Genomic DNA, 19,546 nt, shown 5'->3' on the forward strand with positions numbered 1-19,546 from the left:
GGATGGTGCTTGAAATCATAGTTCTTGGTTACCTGCAAGGAAACATGTGCAGTTATCATTGCTTTGCACAAAAAGGGATTGACAGGCAAGGAAAATGCTGCTAGTAAGATTGAACCTAAATCAATCATTTATCTGATCATCAAGAACTTCAAGGGGAGAGGTTTAATTGCTGTGAAGAAGGCTTCAGGGCACCCAAGAAAGTCCAGCAAGTGCCAGGACCGTCTTCTAAAATTAATTCAGCTGCGGGATCGGGCACCACCAGTGCAGAGCTTGCTCAGGAATGGCAGCAGGCAGCTGTGAGTGCATCTGCACGCACAGTGAGGCCAAGACTTTTGGAGGATGGCCTGGTGTCAAGAAGAACCCACTTCTCTCCAGGAAAAAACATCAGGGGCAGACTAATATTCTCCAAAAGGTACAGGGATTGGATTGCTGAGGACTGGGGTAAAGTCATTTTCTCTGATGAATCCCCTTTCTGATTGTTTGGGGCACCCGGAATAAAGTTTGTCCGGAGAAGAAAAGGTGAGCGCTTCCATCAGTCCTGAGAACATTCATGTGTGGGGTTGCTTCTCAGCCAAGGCAGTAGACTCACTCACAATTTTGCCTAAGAACACAGCCATGAATAAACAATTGTACAAAAACATCCTCCGAGAGCAACTTCTCCCAACCATCCAAGCAGGGGCGTGTCTAGGTGGTGGCCAGGGGTGGCACCCTTGCGATAGGCTTGTTTTTAGTACATTTCTAACTGCATCTGGCAGTGGCGGATCCTGGCAAGTGTAGGCAGCTGCCTAGGTCCACTTTCTTCTCCTCTTTATACTTAATTTTAGGCGGCTTCTATATCGCGATCTTAACGACAATGTCGAGAGCGCATGATGTGACGTGATCCATGTAGGCCTAATGCGCAAGCACAAACTTCCACTCACAAGCAGATTTCCTTCACTCACACAAAACTGGACGTGTACTTTTAAATATGCATTGTTCTTTTAAGAATTAGCTCTGCTCTCACACAGATATTACGTGTACGCTCAAACGTTGTCCTCGCATCACTGAAGACCAGAGGAGCTTTTTTTCCTAATTCAGGTGAAGAGTAGGCTTTTCTCACTAAATGGAAGCAAGCTGAATATAGTCAGCCTTTTCTAGTTATTTATTTTATTAATACTTATTTTAGTTAAGTGCTTAAATTGTAAATATGCATTTATTAAATTTTTTATTTAGTGCATTTGTTGTTTTTGTATATAGTTATACAACCAAAGTGTATCAACGAGGTTCCAGAAATAAGGGTGCTTCTGAAATGAGTGAGGGTGCTTCTAGTCTTAATGCACATTTTCACATACTTTGTCCCGTCTACAAACACTGCTACTTTGAGAGCGAATCCCGCATAAATATGCAGATGTCATTCCCGAAACTTTGCAACGTGTGGCCAAAAAGCAAAGTTCTACATTTTAAATTGATTGCCTAGAAAGCTCGCAAAGAGCGCTCATAACCACTAAATTGCTGTCACTCTTTGTTCATCGCGATCTCACAAAGATCTGTTACCAATGAATCTCACACTGCGCAATTAATATATTATTAACATCGTGTAATTCTGACAAACTCCAAGCACTGATTATGCAAGAATGGGCTGCCATCAGTCAGGATGTGGCCCAGAAGTTGATTGACAGCACGCCAGGACGAATTGCAGAGGTCTTGAAAAAGAAGGGTCAACACTGCAAATACGGAGTCTTAGCATAAACCTATTGTAATTGTCAATAGAAGCCACTTTGTTGTAATTCTTTGTTGTTACAAATTCTTGTAATTATACTTCAGAAAGATCTAAAAACACTGTAGCAGCAGACTTTTTGGAAATTAATAGTGGTGTCATTCTCAACACTTTTGGCCAGGGCTGTAGGTATTATGATCCTGTCAGGTATTATCACACAATAAATTGCTGATATCACTAAAAGTTAAACTCATAATGCTTCACACATATACGCATAAGATGTAATATAAAAAAGCCTAATGCTAGCCTACAAACTCTGAGGGAGTCCTTTGAAAAGATGTTTGCACACACCCAACGATAATATCAGTGTGAGATGGAAATGAGAGAGTGTGTGGAAACACCAGCAGATGATCCCCCGCCTCTCAGCGACCGAACTCACCCACTCTCCTGTTACCCGGAAGTATGCAGAATTCCCAAAGATGGCGGATCAAGGTCCGATGGCGATAGCTATGCGGCTAAGAAATCAGCTGCAGAACGTCTACAAGCTCGACCCTTTGCGGAACGAGGTGAGTGATAGGGTCCAAAATCGCTTCAGCGGCCCGTCTTCGGCCACGCGCTTCCCGCGCTTACTGTAAACGCGCGCGAGAGGGACGATCTGTGTGGCGCGAAAGCCTAGAGATGGAGCGCGAGACCTTGCTGCGTGTCTGCGCAGGCGTGAGTGTTGCGAAGAATCAATTCACTGTGTCTAGCGGTTGTGTTTTTGTTCTCCATGGCGAGGTTTTTCTTGTCATTTCTGTCCCAGTCGAATCTCTTGCGTTGTAGTTTTTCCCCAACTCCAACATTCAGCACACTAATAAAATGGGTTGTTCTGTGCGGTCTTGCAGGAATAAAACGGTGTTCGTTCACGTCGCGTGCTGCGCTGTGATATCCCACATGTTTATTCATGCAGGTTGGCCCTGACAAGTGAACAAGTGCATCCGTATGATCTGCCGCGTGTATTATCGGCAGCGCGTGACAGAAAATGCATTTTGTACTTCAGAATTTAGTCATGAGACGTAATGTGACTCCTGTGATCAAATGCTTGTCCTGCCGTTTTCTTCGACCCCGGGTCCTTGTTTAATGCAGCTTGCAGTGCAGTGATTGACATGAAACCAGTACTCGCGTATTTAACCTGGTAGCCTATATTTAGCCAATGGCAGGCTTGTTTACAAATGACACCTGACTCGCTGAAAAGTGAAGCGCGCTTCTGCCGCACCACAATAAGAAGCGCGTGCATGTAAATAATTGTACGCAAATTATTTTGTTATCCATTATTTTCCATGTCTGAAGAGGCACTTAATGTTAAAATAAAATGTGTATATATATATACACACACACACACACACACACAGCGGGCATTATCGGCAGCGCGTGACAGAAAATGCATTTTGTACTTCAGAATTTAGTCATGAGACGTAATGTGACTCCTGTGATCAAATGCTTGTCCTGCCGTTTTCTTCGACCCCGGGTCCTTGTTTAATGCAGCTTGCAGTGCAGTGATTGACATTAAACCAGTACTCGCGTATTTAACCTGGTAGCCTATATTTAGCCAATGGCAGGCTTGTTTACAAATGACACCTGACTCGCTGAAAAGTGAAGCGCGCTTCTGCCGCACCACAATAAGAAGCGCGTGCATGTAAATAATTGTACGCAAATTATTTTGTTATCCATTATTTTCCATGTCTGAAGAGGCACTTAATGTTAAAATAAAATGTGTATATATATATACACACACACACACACACACACAGCGGGTAAAATAATTGACCGTCACCATTTTCCCCAGTAAATATATTTTTAAAGGTGCTGTTGACATAATTTTCACCAGATGTTGGGAACAACCCAAGTAATCCATACATACAAAGAAAACACAACAAATATGTTCAGAGATTAAGTTATGTGTAATAAAATGGAATGACCCAGGGGGGAAAAAGTATTGAACACGCTTACTGAAATTTATTTAATACTCTTTACAAAAGCCTTTGTTGGTAATGACAGCTTTAAGACGCCACCTGTATGGAGAAACTAATCCCATGCATTGCTCAGGTGTAATTTTGGCCCATTCTTCTACACGGTCTTAAAATCTAGAAGGTTCTGTGGACCTCTTCAATGAACTCTGATCTGTAGTTGTTTCCTTTCTATTGGATTCAAGTCAGGTGATTGGCTGGGCCATTCTAGCAGCTTTATTTTCTTTCTCTGAAACCAATTAAGAGTTTCCTTGGCTGTGTTTGGGATCATTGTCTTGCTGAAATGTCCACCCTTGTTTCATCCTCATCATCCTGGTAGATGGCAGCAGATTTTTATCAAGAATGTCTCGGTACATTTTTCCATTCATTCTTCCTTCAGTTATATGAATTTCGCCAGTGCAACACCATGATGTTTTTGGGGTGATGTGCAGTGCCATTTGACCTCCGAACATGGTGTATATTATGGCATCCAAAAAGTTTAATTTTGGTCTCATCTGACCAGACTATCTCTCCCAGTATTTCACGGGCTTGTCTAAATGTTGGGCAGCAAACTTTAAACGAGCTTCAACATGCTTTTTCTTCAGCAATGGAGTCTTGCGTGGTGCGCGTGTATACAGGCCACGGTGGTTGAGGGCATTACTTATTGTTTTCTTTGAAACAATTGTACCTGCTAATTCCAGATCTTTCTGAAGCTCTCCACAAGTGGTCCTTGGCTCTTAGACAACTCTTTTGATAATTATTTTCACTCCTCTGTCAGAAATCTTGTGAGGAGCACCTGGTCGTGGCCGGTTTATGGTGAAATAATATTCTTTCCACATCCGGATTATGGCCCCAGCTGTGCTCACTGGAACATTCAGAGGTATAGAAATTCTTCTGTAACTAATGGCATCAGTGTGTTTTGCAACAATAAGGTTGCGACGGTCTTGAGAGAGCTCTTTGCTTTTACCAATCATGAAATGTTTCTTGTGTGACACGTTGGTAATAAGACACCTTTTTATAGGCCATCAGTTGAGATTGAACCAGCTAATATTAATTTCCATTGACAAGGGGCAGGATTGCTTTCTAACTACTGATAGATTTCAGCTGGTTTCTTGGCTTTCCATGCGTTTTTGAACCTCCCTTTCTTCATGTGTTCAATACTTTTTCCCTGTGTCATTCGACTTTATTACACAGAACTTAATTTCTGAACTTATTTGTTTTATTTTGTTTCTTTGTATGGATGATTACTTGGGTTGTTACCGACATCTGGTGAAAATTTCATGTCAACAGCGCCTTTAGAAAAATATTTACTCAGAAAAATGGTGACGTGTTCAATACTTATTTTACCCGCTGTATATAATATATATGTATGTATGTGTGTGTGTGTGTGTGTGTGTGTGTGTGTTTGACCCTGGACCATTGACGTATGGTTTGTTAGGATAGGACAATATTTTGCAAAGATACAGCTATTTGAAAATCTGGAATCTGAGGGTGCAAAAAAAATAAAAATATTGAGAAAATCTCCTTTAAATTTGTCCAAATGAAGTTCTTAGCAGTGCATATTACTAATCAAAATTTAAGTTTTGATATATTTACTGAATGAAAAGTACAAAATATCTTCATGGAACATGATCTTTACTTAATATCCTAATGATTTTTGGCATAAAAGAAAAATATATAATTTTGACCTATACAATGTAATGTTGGTTATTGTTACAAATATACCCGTGCTACTTATGACTGGTTTTGTGGTCCAGGGTCACAGACACACACACACACACACACACACACACACACACACATATATATATATATGAAGAGTTCAGATACAAGAGACTGTAAGTACGTCTGACGTTTTTCTTTAAATTTAGCATTTCTTTCTGGCTACTATGTATAGGTTTCTATGTAAGTACTGGTACTTCTGATTGGGTTGAGGCTGGAATTTAGCGCATTTGAAGTGAAAGTGCTTGAACATATACTATGTGTGGAGAGCATTCACTCAGTATCGTTATCTCATTTTTGACCAAGATGGATTTTAGAGGCTTTTGCATTGGAACTCTTCATATATATATTAGTGCTGTCAAACGATTAATCGCATCAAAAATAGTTTTTGTTTACATAATATAGCCTATGTGTGTGTAGTGTGTATATTTATTATGTATATATAAACACACATGCATGTATATATTTAAGAAAAATATGTTGCGTTTATATATTAAATATATATTTATATTTTTTCTTAGTTTTAAAATTTAGTTTTAAATTAAGTGTTACTTTTTGCCATAATAGTCCTACTGTTTATCAACTGAAAAGTAAGAAAATCCACATAGTCCTTCAAATAATAATGTGGTCATAATAACGTAGTTTTAGTTTGTAATTTTAGCGTGTTACAACCGGACACTGCTGAAGTGCTTTTAGATTTGATTGAACTATTTGTATGTGTAGGGCAGGCTAAATAGAAATTATAAAATGGATGTCTTTTTTCTCTATTTGTCACATTTTACATGTTTTCAAGAGTTCTTCTCACCAAAATAAGTCTTTTGGAATGACAAACTTGTAATGTATTTTCAGCTGAATGATAGATTTACCAAACTGACTGGGCTTCGCACAAGGTGACAGATGAGGACACCACGGATAAACTTAAAAATGTGTCTTATTTACACGGTTTAACATGGGATAACACTATTGCGCTGTAGATATGCATGCAGAATGTCACAGTGACCTCAAACTACCTGTTTGTTTTACAGGAAGAAGTTAAAATAAAGATAAAGGACCTAAATGAACACATTGTGTGCTACCTCTGTGCAGGATACTTTATCGACGCAACCACCATCACAGAATGCCTCCATACATGTAAGTGTTGTGTACTTGATTTCTCTCCAAATAACACACTCTCAAACGAACACAGATTTATAGCAGCCTACTTCTCAGCTATCATTTGTGATATATGCAGAAGAAATTCATAAGCTGTGTTGTTAAACTGAATACTTACTCATTTTCATTCCACCGTCTCTCTGCAGTCTGCAAGAGTTGCATTGTGAAGTATCTCCAGACCAGCAAGTATTGTCCGATGTGTAACATCAAAATCCACGAAACACAGCCATTGCTGAATCTAAAGCTGGACAGAGTTATGCAAGATATCGTCTACAAACTAGTCCCAGGTCTACAAGAGAGTGAGTACAATCAATAGGATCATTTGAACCCGAGTATCACTTTGTCTCCTGCTCAGTCATGGTTAAATATCCATCTGATCTTATCAGGTGAAGACAAACGAATTAAAGAATTCTATCAGTCACGAGGTCTTGAACGCATAATACAGCCGTCTGGAGAAGGTAAGTGACTCCATGTCGATAGATGCTGCTGTTGATTTGATTTTATTAAGATTGTTATTAAGTATGTTTGCGTTTTCTTGTAGATTCAGTTCCAGATAATACGGGATTACCCTACACAAGCTTTGACCACTCCAAAGCTCATTTCTACAGATATGACGAACAGGTCTCTCTGTGTTTGGAGAGGCAAAGGTAGGAAGACAGCAGTAAAGCTTACGGTGTTTTTCCCCCCGCAAGTTTTTATTTTAAAGAAATTAATACTTTTATTCATCAAGAATGCATTAAATGTATAAAAAATGACAGTAAAGACATTTATAATGTTACAAAAGATTTCAATAAAAAAAAATACTGTTCTTTTGAACTTTTTATTTATCAAAGAATCCTTTAAAAAAAGAATCACAGTTTCCACAAAAATATTAAACAGCTGTTTTCAGCATTGATAATAATAAGACATGTTTCTTGAGCAGCAAATCAGCATATTAGAATGATTTCTGAAGAATCATGTGACACTGAATGCTGGAGTAATGAAGCTGAAAATTCAGCTTTGCATCACAGGAATAAATTGCATTTAAAAATATACATTTACAATAACATTACATTTGCATTTAGTCATTTAGCATAAGCATAAATCATAAGTGACTTACAAATGAGGACAATGGAAGCAATCAAAATCAACAAAAGAGTAATGATATGCAAGTGCTATAACAAGTCTCAGTTATCTTAATGCAGTACACGTAGCAAGGTTTTTATTTATTTATTATATAATAAATAAAAAGAAAACAGATAGAATAGAAAAAGGATAGAGCATGCTAGTGTTTAGAGGCCTTTTTTGCTTTTGTTAATTGTATGATAAATAAAAAGAAAACAAATAGATAGAATACAAAAATATTAGAAAAGCTAGTGTTAGTGTTTTGTTTTTAAAGAAAACAAGCAGTTAGTAAATTAATAGAGTGCAAGTCTAAAAGGGGCAATTTTTTTATCACACACACACACACACACACACACATATATATATATATGAAGAGTTCAGATGCAAAAGCCTCTAAGTACGTCTGACGTTTTTCTTTAAATTTAGCATTTCTTTCTGGCTACTATGTATAGGTTTCTATGTAAGTACTGGTACTTCTGATTGGGTTGAGGCTGGAATTTAGCGCATTTGAAGTGAAAGTGCTTGAACATATACTATGTGTGGAGAGCATTCACTCAGTATCGTTATCTCATTTTTGACCAAGATGGATTTTAGAGGCTTTTGCATTGGAACTCTTCATATATATATTAGTGCTGTCAAACGTTGGGTTGAGGCTGGAATTTAGCGCATTTGAAGTGAAAGTGCTTGAACATATACTATGTGTGGAGAGCATTCACTCAGTATCGTTATCTCATTTTTGACCAAGATGGATTTTAGAGGCTTTTGCATTGGAACTCTTCATATATATATTAGTGCTGTCAAACGATTAATCGCATCAAAAATAGTTTTTGTTTACATAATATAGCCTATGTGTGTGTAGTGTGTATATTTATTATGTATATATAAACACACATGCATGTATATATTTAAGAAAAATATGTTGCGTTTATATATTAAATATATATTTATATTTTTTCTTAGTTTTAAAATTTAGTTTTAAATTAAGTGTTACTTTTTGCCATAATAGTCCTACTGTTTATCAACTGAAAAGTAAGAAAATCCACATAGTCCTTCAAATAATAATGTGGTCATAATAACGTAGTTTTAGTTTGTAATTTTAGCGTGTTACAACCGGACACTGCTGAAGTGCTTTTAGATTTGATTGAACTATTTGTATGTGTAGGGCAGGCTAAATAGAAATTATAAAATGGATGTCTTTTTTCTCTATTTGTCACATTTTACATGTTTTCAAGAGTTCTTCTCACCAAAATAAGTCTTTTGGAATGACAAACTTGTAATGTATTTTCAGCTGAATGATAGATTTACCAAACTGACTGGGCTTCGCACAAGGTGACAGATGAGGACACCACGGATAAACTTAAAAATGTGTCTTATTTACACGGTTTAACATGGGATAACACTATTGCGCTGTAGATATGCATGCAGAATGTCACAGTGACCTCAAACTACCTGTTTGTTTTACAGGAAGAAGTTAAAATAAAGATAAAGGACCTAAATGAACACATTGTGTGCTACCTCTGTGCAGGATACTTTATCGACGCAACCACCATCACAGAATGCCTCCATACATGTAAGTGTTGTGTACTTGATTTCTCTCCAAATAACACACTCTCAAACGAACACAGATTTATAGCAGCCTACTTCTCAGCTATCATTTGTGATATATGCAGAAGAAATTCATAAGCTGTGTTGTTAAACTGAATACTTACTCATTTTCATTCCACCGTCTCTCTGCAGTCTGCAAGAGTTGCATTGTGAAGTATCTCCAGACCAGCAAGTATTGTCCGATGTGTAACATCAAAATCCACGAAACACAGCCATTGCTGAATCTAAAGCTGGACAGAGTTATGCAAGATATCGTCTACAAACTAGTCCCAGGTCTACAAGAGAGTGAGTACAATCAATAGGATCATTTGAACCCGAGTATCACTTTGTCTCCTGCTCAGTCATGGTTAAATATCCATCTGATCTTATCAGGTGAAGACAAACGAATTAAAGAATTCTATCAGTCACGAGGTCTTGAACGCATAATACAGCCGTCTGGAGAAGGTAAGTGACTCCATGTCGATAGATGCTGCTGTTGATTTGATTTTATTAAGATTGTTATTAAGTATGTTTGCGTTTTCTTGTAGATTCAGTTCCAGATAATACGGGATTACCCTACACAAGCTTTGACCACTCCAAAGCTCATTTCTACAGATATGACGAACAGGTCTCTCTGTGTTTGGAGAGGCAAAGGTAGGAAGACAGCAGTAAAGCTTACGGTGTTTTTCCCCCCGCAAGTTTTTATTTTAAAGAAATTAATACTTTTATTCATCAAGAATGCATTAAATGTATAAAAAATGACAGTAAAGACATTTATAATGTTACAAAAGATTTCAATAAAAAAATACTGTTCTTTTGAACTTTTTATTTATCAAAGAATCCTTTAAAAAAAGAATCACAGTTTCCACAAAAATATTAAACAGCTGTTTTCAGCATTGATAATAATAAGACATGTTTCTTGAGCAGCAAATCAGCATATTAGAATGATTTCTGAAGAATCATGTGACACTGAATGCTGGAGTAATGAAGCTGAAAATTCAGCTTTGCATCACAGGAATAAATTGCATTTAAAAATATACTTTACATATACATTTACAATAACATTACATTTGCATTTAGTCATTTAGCATAAGCATAAATCATAAGTGACTTACAAATGAGGACAATGGAAGCAATCAAAATCAACAAAAGAGTAATGATATGCAAGTGCTATAACAAGTCTCAGTTATCTTAATGCAGTACACGTAGCAAGGTTTTTATTTATTTATTATATAATAAATAAAAAGAAAACAGATAAAATAGAAAAAGGATAGAGCATGCTAGTGTTTAGAGGCCTTTTTTGCTTTTGTTAATTGTATGATAAATAAAAAGAAAACAAATAGATAGAATACAAAAATATTAGAAAAGCTAGTGTTAGTGTTTTGTTTTTAAAGAAAACAAGCAGTTAGTAAATTAATAGAGTGCAAGTCTAAAAGGGGCAATTTTTTTATAAAGAATAGAATTAGAATAGAAAATAAACAATAAAAAAAATATTTCAAATTATTTACATTTATTTAAATAAATAAAAATATAAAATAAATGATATACTTGAATAGAAAACTTTAAACTGTAATAATATTTCACAATATTACTGTATTATCAAATTAATGCAGCCTTGGTGAGCATAAGAGATTTATTTTAAAACATAAAAAATCGTACTTACTTAAAGCTTTTGAATGGCTAGCGTAGGTGCATCAAAAGAATCCTATTATAATTTCATCTTGTTTTTACAGCTCATCATTTCCTGGGAAGGACAAAAATAAATTAACTCTACAGGTAAGACAACAGCCGAAGAAGGAATATGAATGTACATTGATTCACTCTCAAGAAAACCTTAACATTGGTTGCTTTTTAAAAAAATCAGAAGCAGTGATACATTTGTTTATTTTATATTGTTATGTTCCTGCAGCAGAAATTTGTGCGTTGTTCTGTCAGGGCTGAGGTACGACATCTGAGGAAAGTGTTATGTCATCGACTTAACGTGGAAAAACATCAGGTGTGACTTTTTTTTTTCTTTGTCTTACTTTATAGAGCCATTGCTTTTACATTTACATACCAGAAAGTGGAAGTACATACATAATTGTGGAAGTTTTACATCACATTCAGTTCAGTCATTCCTATTCTTTCTATCTATCTATCTATCTATCTATCTATCTATCTATCTATCTATCTATCTATCTATCTATCTATCTATCTATCTGTCTATCTGTCTAACTGTCTGTCTGTCTGTCTATCATGCTAAAATAGAATTAAAATTCTATTAATGATGTATTAATAGAAATGACATGTTAGATGAATGTCATTTCAATGGCATCTCATGATGTTTTTGTGGCTTCTGGTCTACTAATTTAAATAATTATTTATTTCTAAGTATATGCAATTGCAACCTGGTATAAAATTCATTCAGTATACAAAATAGTACAAATGAATGTGCTTTTCTGTTGAAAATTAAGTAGGATACAAAGAATTCACCTATTTTCTTTCACTGCGCTTGCAGCTGATTAGTCTGTTGTTAGTGAATGTAACTAAGACACTGTATTAGACAAAAAGACTACTTTTGATTATGTAAATGCATGTATGATTTGTACATCCCAATTAGGACAATTTGTTGTCCAATTCTATAATAGAAAGAATCAAAGTTCAAATAGGACGACCAGCTAAAAATAATTATTTTTAAATTGTGAAATGTAGTTAGAGAGATAGATTTGAAACTAAACCTCTCATTGTTTTCTTTTCCATCCTCCTGCCCTGTTGTCTTCTCTCTTCATTGTGTGCTCTTTGTTGCGCTGCAGGTCCAGATGTTATTCAATAACGAGTCTCTCCCAGATCACATGACCATGAAGCGTCTCTGGCTGTCTCACTGGTTTGGAAAGGTATTGTAGTCCCAAGCGTCTCCAGCTAATTTCATACCGCATTCTTTCACACTATCAGCCCGTTTGCCTTTCCCTGTAGGTGGGATCTTCATTTCTGTAGCGATTTACTGTGCTCCGTTTTACTCACTGAAAGGGGAATCACAGGCAGAGATTTATTAGTACTAGGAGAAGCCATATGCTTGATGTCGCCTTGTGGTCTGAAATATGCAATGGAAGTGCTATTCTCCATATTGCTTCATGGTTTGTGGGGCGTCAAAGCATTGTGAGAATTTAGCACAAGTAATTCCATGCTTCATATGTTTTTAAGTGCGACGGATGAAGTTCTGCCCGCAGTCTCTGTTTAGTGTCAGTCAACACTACTGATACTTTGTTAAACCTTTCATTCGTGTTCTAATGTTTTCCTCTTTGTCTCCCTTTCAGGCACAACCACTGGTACTCCATTATGCTATAAAAGACAAACGGACAAGATAGGATTATGTGAAAATATCAATTGGTGTAAATATTTTGTATTTCACATATTCTATTTTAATAGCTTTCTGTGCATATATACTTATTTTTTTGTTTTGTATTTTTGAAAATAAATTTCAAGTGGTAAAAAAAATATCGGGTTCATTTTCTATTATATTTTTTGTGTCCTTTTCTCTTTTTTTGACTTAAAATACTTCAGTGCAAGATTAAAAAAATGATATGATCATTGTATGAACACAAATTATGTGTAGCCTTGTTAAAGTCGAAATGAAGACTGTCATTTGTATTTAGATCGCCAGTGTTTTTAGAAATGAACCACTAGGGTGCAGTGTTGGTCTTCAAGAGAGCCTTACTAACACCGATCTCCTTCAGTCACCTCACGATGACTCTATTAGGACCATCTCAAGGCATTTTTCATCTCAGAATATATATATATGTAGCGGTCTGAAGAGACAATGAAAACCTTAGGCAGAATGTCGAGTAGAATCGCAGTAGCCTACTAGTATAAAAACGTGCTTTTATATAACTCGTACTATCATCATACGACGGGAAATTAATTCTGCTGTAACTGTTGTGATTGAAAAACGCTTTAGAAAATATACTGTCAGACATGAAAAATCAATAGATGTTCTGTTGATCAGTATAATTTTGGGGAAATGTTCGGGTAGGCTATGTTTAGGCTACGTAAATTTCTTCTCATATTTAATTATTTGCCAGGTAAATTTTACATTTATTTCCACCAGGTAATATTTGTAGGCTACAATGTCGTGTTTTTTTTCTTTCTATCCTTTTTTTTTTTTTTTAAATGTTCAACTTCTTTCTCCATGTATTTGTTCTTTAGACCAAATGGCTAAGACCAAATTTATTTTGCCACAATAAATTCGTTCAGATTTACTTAGGCTAATCATTTTGCGGGTCAAACATGTAGGCCTATACAATACTGTTACTTTGTGCCATTTTATCAACAAATTGTAGGATTATCGCAATATGAATAGCAGGCTATTTTTTTGTCTAGAATACAATCATGCTACGCATTAAAACACACGACTCTGCTCCTCTCTGCTTTCATCGAATAGCCTATTTTTAAGAAAATGAAGTATTATGTACATTTTCGCAATTAGGCCTACTTTATTTTAAATTAAACATTCAGGCTACATAGGCCCATATTTTATATGCGCATATAAACATAACCATTGACGAAAACGAAATCAAATGTAACGCGTTATTCGTACAGGCCTCTAATGTAATTTAGACTTTATTTTCGCGATTCAAAAAGGCTACAACAGCCTACACAACGTCGAAAACTGATTAAAAACAGATTCAAGCGCTGATTGATTTTATTCGTTTTTTTCTTTATAATAACCAATAGCCTTAAATACACGTTTAACGAATGTAGACTAAAAGATGGTGATGATAGGGTTAAATAACATTCAATAATAATGAAGTGGGCTACGTTTCTGTAAGCATTAATTGATTTAATATTATTATTATTATTTCTGGCATTCGTTTTTCATATTGAATTTTCCATTATTAAGACTTTAAATGAAAACAGTAGGCTAGGCTAATTATTTTAATATGGACTTGTTATAGCTAGTAACATCTGTTACAACGCACAAACTGCGTTTCCATACGTCTGCCCGTGTGCAAATCCACTAATAACTAGGCTATTTTACCGCCTTTTGCATGCATGAAAAGTTTAACTATGTAGGCTACATTTTTGCAGAAATTCTATTTAGGCTAACACGGCGAATCTGGCTGTCTAACGTGAAACTGATCTATCGTCCAAGGGACCTTTCAGAGCTTTTAACGCGCTTGGATATGTTTGCGCGAATATCTTCACACTGTGAAATCACGGCTTTCAATCTTCGTAGTCCAACCGCATTCATATTCATATAGGCTACCATCAAATTCCAGTCATCTCGACTCTCAGTAGGAACCCGAAGCATTTGAGCTATTGTGCGGACTTCAATCGCAGCAGAAAACACCAAACAGCTCGAGAATGAGCCGCTGCCTCGACAGCTCTGAGAACTCCGGCTCTCTGGTGAGTCTTTCCACAAAGCGCTCATAAAAATCTAGTTGACTTTTCAACCCCAGCTATTCCAAGCGATTAGGCCAATTGTACTTCCATCTTCTCGCTGCCCCAAAACTGCTGTCTTGATCTGCTCACAACTGACACAAATGGGCCGAAAGAAATTCGGCAGACCAGGATGCAGCAATCCTCCCCATTTCCACCGGCTTCCTATTGAGATTTATTCATTAGGAACCGCATGCAAATCATCTGCTATTCATGGGCGTTTTTAACACACGGGCACAGATGTGGGGTATTATTTGGGCTCGACCGACTGAAAGTGTTATTGCGCGCTCAAAGGCGGGTTAACCTAATCAATCATGTTGACTAGTTTGTGTTAGAGAAGATTCATAAACCATATGGCGCCAGGAGGAAAGCAAGCTTTATGTTGTCCTCGTGACAATGTGAGAGGGGGAACCTTGTTCAGTTGTCCTAATTAAGCTTCAAGCACTTAACACAAACAAACACTCTTCTTAACACACACAATGGCGCGATGTGTAAAAGTGCTCTGCCTCTCTCAGCTGTTTAACTCCACGAGTGTGCCATAAAATAAAACATTTTATGAATGGCAGCTTATCCTTATTACACTGTACAAATCATGCCACTAAAATAGTAGACCAAAACTTAAATGTAATCGCTGCCTTAAAATTTTAGGTGGTCCTAAATGTTTTCAACCACTCTGCAATTTAATTACCGATGAGAAAAGAAAAAAGGATAAAAAAAGAGAGAATTATTTGTGGTGGGGGAAAAAATGTTGTGGCATAATTATGTATATATATATATATAAAAAAAGTGATTTTGAGATATCTTGCAAAGAAAATTGGATTTCCTATATCCACAGGGTTTATAGGGAAATGATTATTTCATAATTCTGCTCAGCATACAATGCATGATTAAGCTTTGACTCAAGGTAAGGAAACATTGTGAAATTGCATATACCCTTTATTTACATAAATGAGGATTAAATAGAATGTTACAATAAATTTAAGGAGTTAGATGCATCATAACTTGTTATATATACACACAACCTTGCCCTTGCATTGTTTTGGACATACATTTTATTTTTGTAATAATTTGTTAATAATGCCAGTAGGAAATGTGCAAGGAACTGGGATATATAATGTAAAACTTTGGGAACGGAGTTTTGACCATTACAATGTAGAAACAAGATTGAACAAATTCGCTTTCTGATGACTTCTGAAATTATTTATAAATATATAATTCTATTCAGCGGAGAATTTAATTGAAAATCACTTTTGGCATAGAGTTTCTACAGCGGTCATAAATGTGTTGAATGGTGTAAACAATTGCACAATTTCTTTCGAAAATCGAGAAATAAAGCTTAAAATGTACATACACATGTTGCAGTCTTGATACTGTACCATTTATCTCTAAGCGTTTCTCAGATCTTATGAAAGTGTATTCCTTAAACCATGTCTTCGATCTGGACATCAGAACGTAGAGGTCATTTCAATAAATTAAAAATAAGGGAGACAAAACTTTCCTTGCATTTCAAGTTCTTCTGCAGAGTCCGTGCAAAAGTTGTGAAAAATGCCCTTCTCTGAAAACAAGGGCCTGCTTTTAATCGTCCACCTCGATTTCCTCGTCCTCCTCTGAGAACTCGTCTGTGGTTTGGCCTCTGGACGAGGACGGGGACTGTGGAAAGGCTCTTGGGGAAAGGCTGGGAGAAATGGGCCCCGAGCCACCGTGAGGGTCTTCCATGTCTTCCATGGACACCAGTTTCTGCAATGCCTTTGGCGGGATTTTCTTGAGAGACTCCACATCCGCCTTCATTTCCTCCAGGTCTCTCTTGAGCTTGGCCCGTCGGTTCTGGAACCAGGTGATGACCTGCGCGTTGGTCAGACCCAGCTGCTGTGCGATCTGGTCTCTGTCGGCCGGTGACAGGTATTTCTGGTACAAAAAGCGCTTTTCCAGCTCGTAGATCTGGTGGTTGGTGAAGGCTGTGCGGGACTTCCGCCGTTTTTTGGAGGCCTGTCTTTGGCCGAAGGCGTTGTGATGTTCGCGACCTTTAAATGGAAAGAAAGGAGAGTTGATTTCCAGGAACACATGACAGGAATAACGCAGGCGGTGTGTGTGGGTCACAATTCAGAATAACTTTCATCAGTAAGTCATTCCCAGACACTGTAAAGCTAATGCTCATTCAGTAAACTGAAATGTGAACTCACAGCAAAATGTGCAAATTTCCCATTATTTAAATGCACATTGACTATTGATTTGTGAAGCATTCTTCTTGAAGGTTATTTGGAAGCTCTTTGATGGTCTTATTTTTGGCTGTACATGGTTCTTGAGTGGATATTTGGTTCTCTGGAGATTAAAAAGTCTTTAATGTTACATTATCGGTTCTTTAGATCAGCGTTTTGGATTCTAGGATCTTTCAAGCAACATAACAGACTGTAAATGTTTATTTTGTTTTGTAGAACTTAAAAAAGTTTCTCCTTTGGAATCAGGCTGCAAAATCCTATTTGGTTCAAATTAGAAACTTTATTTTTAAGAGTGTACACACTGTTGTGTTATGTGATAAGCTGCAGTTGTTCATTCCAGCTGCATAACAGCTGTTCTTGAAAAGAGGGGGAGAGACTCTCCAAAACATCTGAACTATTGATTGCTAAGTAAATTCGAAATATTTGATGTGTTAATCAAGCAGCCTATCACGCCACAGAACTGGCCTCAATCTTATTACAGACGACCTTAACCGTTAGCTTGACCCACTAAACAGTTCTGCAATGTCAACACGAACGTCATGATCGAGGACTGTTTTCAGTAAATGTGTCAAGTGAACATGAATGATTTCCATCTCTTTAACATTCTTGTAAAGGCACGGTGCGTTCTATCATGCTAAGCTGTATTTCTGAAAACAAAGGTTTGGAGCATTTTTGAGATCTACAAAGAATTGGTTCTGGAGAAACCATCATTTACTGGCATCATGTATCAAGTATCATGAACCAGTATACTGATATTTTATCGTCCAAAGAACAATTTAGCAACTCAAAAGCCCTATATAATGAAAATTATTATTGATAATAAGATCGAGTTGCTGTTGCTCGACAATTGAAGAACCTTTAAACTTTTTTGAGGGGTAGGTGACATTCCTGAAATACTGACAGTCACACTCGAGGAATCACTATTGACATTTAGTTAAAAAAAAAAAAATACCAGGAGCAATTTAATATCTGAAAATGTGTATAACAAAAATAGGCGGGGATGAAACTGGTAAACACTGAAACTAAAAAAAAATTGATTAAGAAACATATTTATAGGCCTATTATGTGTATTTATATATATGCTACTTTATATTATCGTTTTATATGTGCATATAAAAATATGCATTCGACATCGCTACCGCTACAATAACACACTTCCAAAAGTGCCACCAACTTCAATTTACGCGTTTAAAACTCGAAGATTAATTCGTAAACACAACCCGAATGTAAAACAACAAACCCCTGAAAAAAAAAGACGAAACATGTTACCTTCTGCAGCTTGTATAACGTTGACTTCCAGCCCCTTAAATGTTTTGCTCGCCAGCTCCTCCAGAGCGCATAACGGCGAGGACGGAGCGCTGATCCCGTTCCGAGACGCGCTCGAGCCGGTCACTTTCTCCAGCACACGCGGAGGGCACAGACTACCGACGGACTTCTTGACGGAGGGTTTATTTAGGATATCCTCAATGCTGAACGGGGTGAGAGGCTTGTTGGAGTTGGCCGGAGGTGGGAGTTGGTCCAAGGGACCCCGCCGCCTCTCCTCGCCGCTGGGCTGCAAAACGGAGCCTGCCTTCATGTCTTTAGAGCTGGAGGTCATCTCAGTCCCAAGCAACTATTTCGAATAGAAGTCACCTAGTTCGCTCAATCTTGTTTATGCATACAAAAGCCTGATCTATTCCGTTTTCTTTAAACAGAATCGCTGTTCTTCCTCAGTCTGAAGTGGCTCTCCAAAAGCACCATGCTTCAGGCGTTACAGCCACCCGAACTTTAGTCCTCATATGCGGCTCCAGTCTTCTCTGAGCTGCTCCATGAAGATCTTCAGCATGTGTAGCCGTGTCTCAAGGAGGCTCAAAACAGCAAGCAACCGCTAACGAGTTCTTGTTGATTGCTTTTGTGAAGTTCAATTAGAGAAACACTACACTACTTGCTGACCCGCTGCTCCGTCTTAAAGGGCCAGACCATAATAATGAATTGGACCGAGAATAGGAGGAGTTTCCCCCTGAAGTTTAAAGAGAGGGGAGATGGCTCGGGATGTTTATGCATCTGTTGATGCATCCCACTCCCACTTAGGGCAAACCACGTGCTCCACGCGTATACCTCCCTGAAAAGGGAGAGTGCTCTCATTAACACCAATACTAGCCTTCTCTATATGTCAACGTGTCTGCGGATCTCTTCAATTCCAGAATAATAACAACAACAATGTAAACTGTAAAATATAAATAAAACAATAAAATAAACATTTAACAAGGCATTAATTAACATTTAGAATTCAAGAGTTGTCCAAAGCGGAACAACTTGAGAAAGACTAACTACTGTAATCCCATGATTATTGCAGTTTTGGAGGCAGTTATGATATGCATGATTTTCTCACACCTCGTGCAGGCTATCTGCTGTCACACGAGATCAGAATGCAAGGCATGTCATTGTTTCAGTCCTATAAAAATATATTTGACTTGATTGCAAAACTGTATGGGCAAAGCGGCTCAGATGTGGATAACAATTTTGTACTGTTAAAAATAAATACACAGTATTTTATATATAGCTTACAGTGTTGGTTTTGCCAATAGCAGCGACTTTTTACAAGCAGTTGTTTTAAGCCTTTAAAATGCATATATTTTGCTGGTGGGGCATTTTTGTTCATTCTTAATGTAGCAGAAATTTAGCAAAGGCAT

The 19,546-nt window shown here is 37.1% G+C and overlaps 2 protein-coding genes across 4 annotated transcripts; one reads left to right on the plus strand and one right to left on the minus strand.

Annotated features, from left to right (window-relative positions):
• The first annotated feature begins 2,045 nt into the window (after positions 1-2,045).
• LOC107589114 (polycomb group RING finger protein 1) lies at positions 2,046-12,653 on the plus strand. 3 transcript variants are annotated; one of them, XM_016277463.1, is made up of 9 exons: positions 2,046-2,262; positions 6,490-6,534; positions 6,702-6,854; positions 6,942-7,013; positions 7,097-7,202; positions 10,977-11,019; positions 11,153-11,239; positions 12,036-12,116; positions 12,537-12,653. In XM_016277463.1, the coding sequence occupies exons 1-9, from the start codon at positions 2,070-2,072 to the stop codon at positions 12,585-12,587; spliced, it is 831 nt and encodes a 276-aa protein (XP_016132949.1). In that variant the 5' UTR covers positions 2,046-2,069; the 3' UTR covers positions 12,588-12,653. The 3 variants fall into 3 exon arrangements, with proteins under 3 accessions (XP_016132949.1, XP_016132948.1, XP_016132950.1); XM_016277462.1 differs by having other exon boundaries at positions 2,077-2,262; positions 6,429-6,534; XM_016277464.1 differs by lacking the exons at positions 2,046-2,262; positions 6,490-6,534; positions 6,702-6,854; positions 6,942-7,013; positions 7,097-7,202 and adding exons at positions 8,797-9,229; positions 9,397-9,549; positions 9,637-9,708; positions 9,792-9,897.
• Positions 12,654-15,646: 2,993 nt separating this feature from the next.
• LOC107589151 (transcription factor LBX1-like) lies at positions 15,647-18,856 on the minus strand. Its single transcript, XM_016277502.1, has 2 exons — positions 18,144-18,856; positions 15,647-16,679 (listed from the first exon to the last, which is right to left on the minus strand). The coding sequence occupies exons 1-2, from the start codon at positions 18,469-18,471 to the stop codon at positions 16,234-16,236; spliced, it is 774 nt and encodes a 257-aa protein (XP_016132988.1). The 5' UTR covers positions 18,472-18,856; the 3' UTR covers positions 15,647-16,233.
• Positions 18,857-19,546: the final 690 nt, after the last annotated feature.

This window comes from Sinocyclocheilus grahami, unplaced genomic scaffold (genome assembly GCF_001515645.1).
Source record: "Sinocyclocheilus grahami isolate Dianchi unplaced genomic scaffold, SAMN03320097.WGS_v1.1 scaffold112.1, whole genome shotgun sequence".
In the NCBI taxonomy this organism is placed as follows: Eukaryota; Metazoa; Chordata; class Actinopteri; order Cypriniformes; family Cyprinidae; genus Sinocyclocheilus; species Sinocyclocheilus grahami.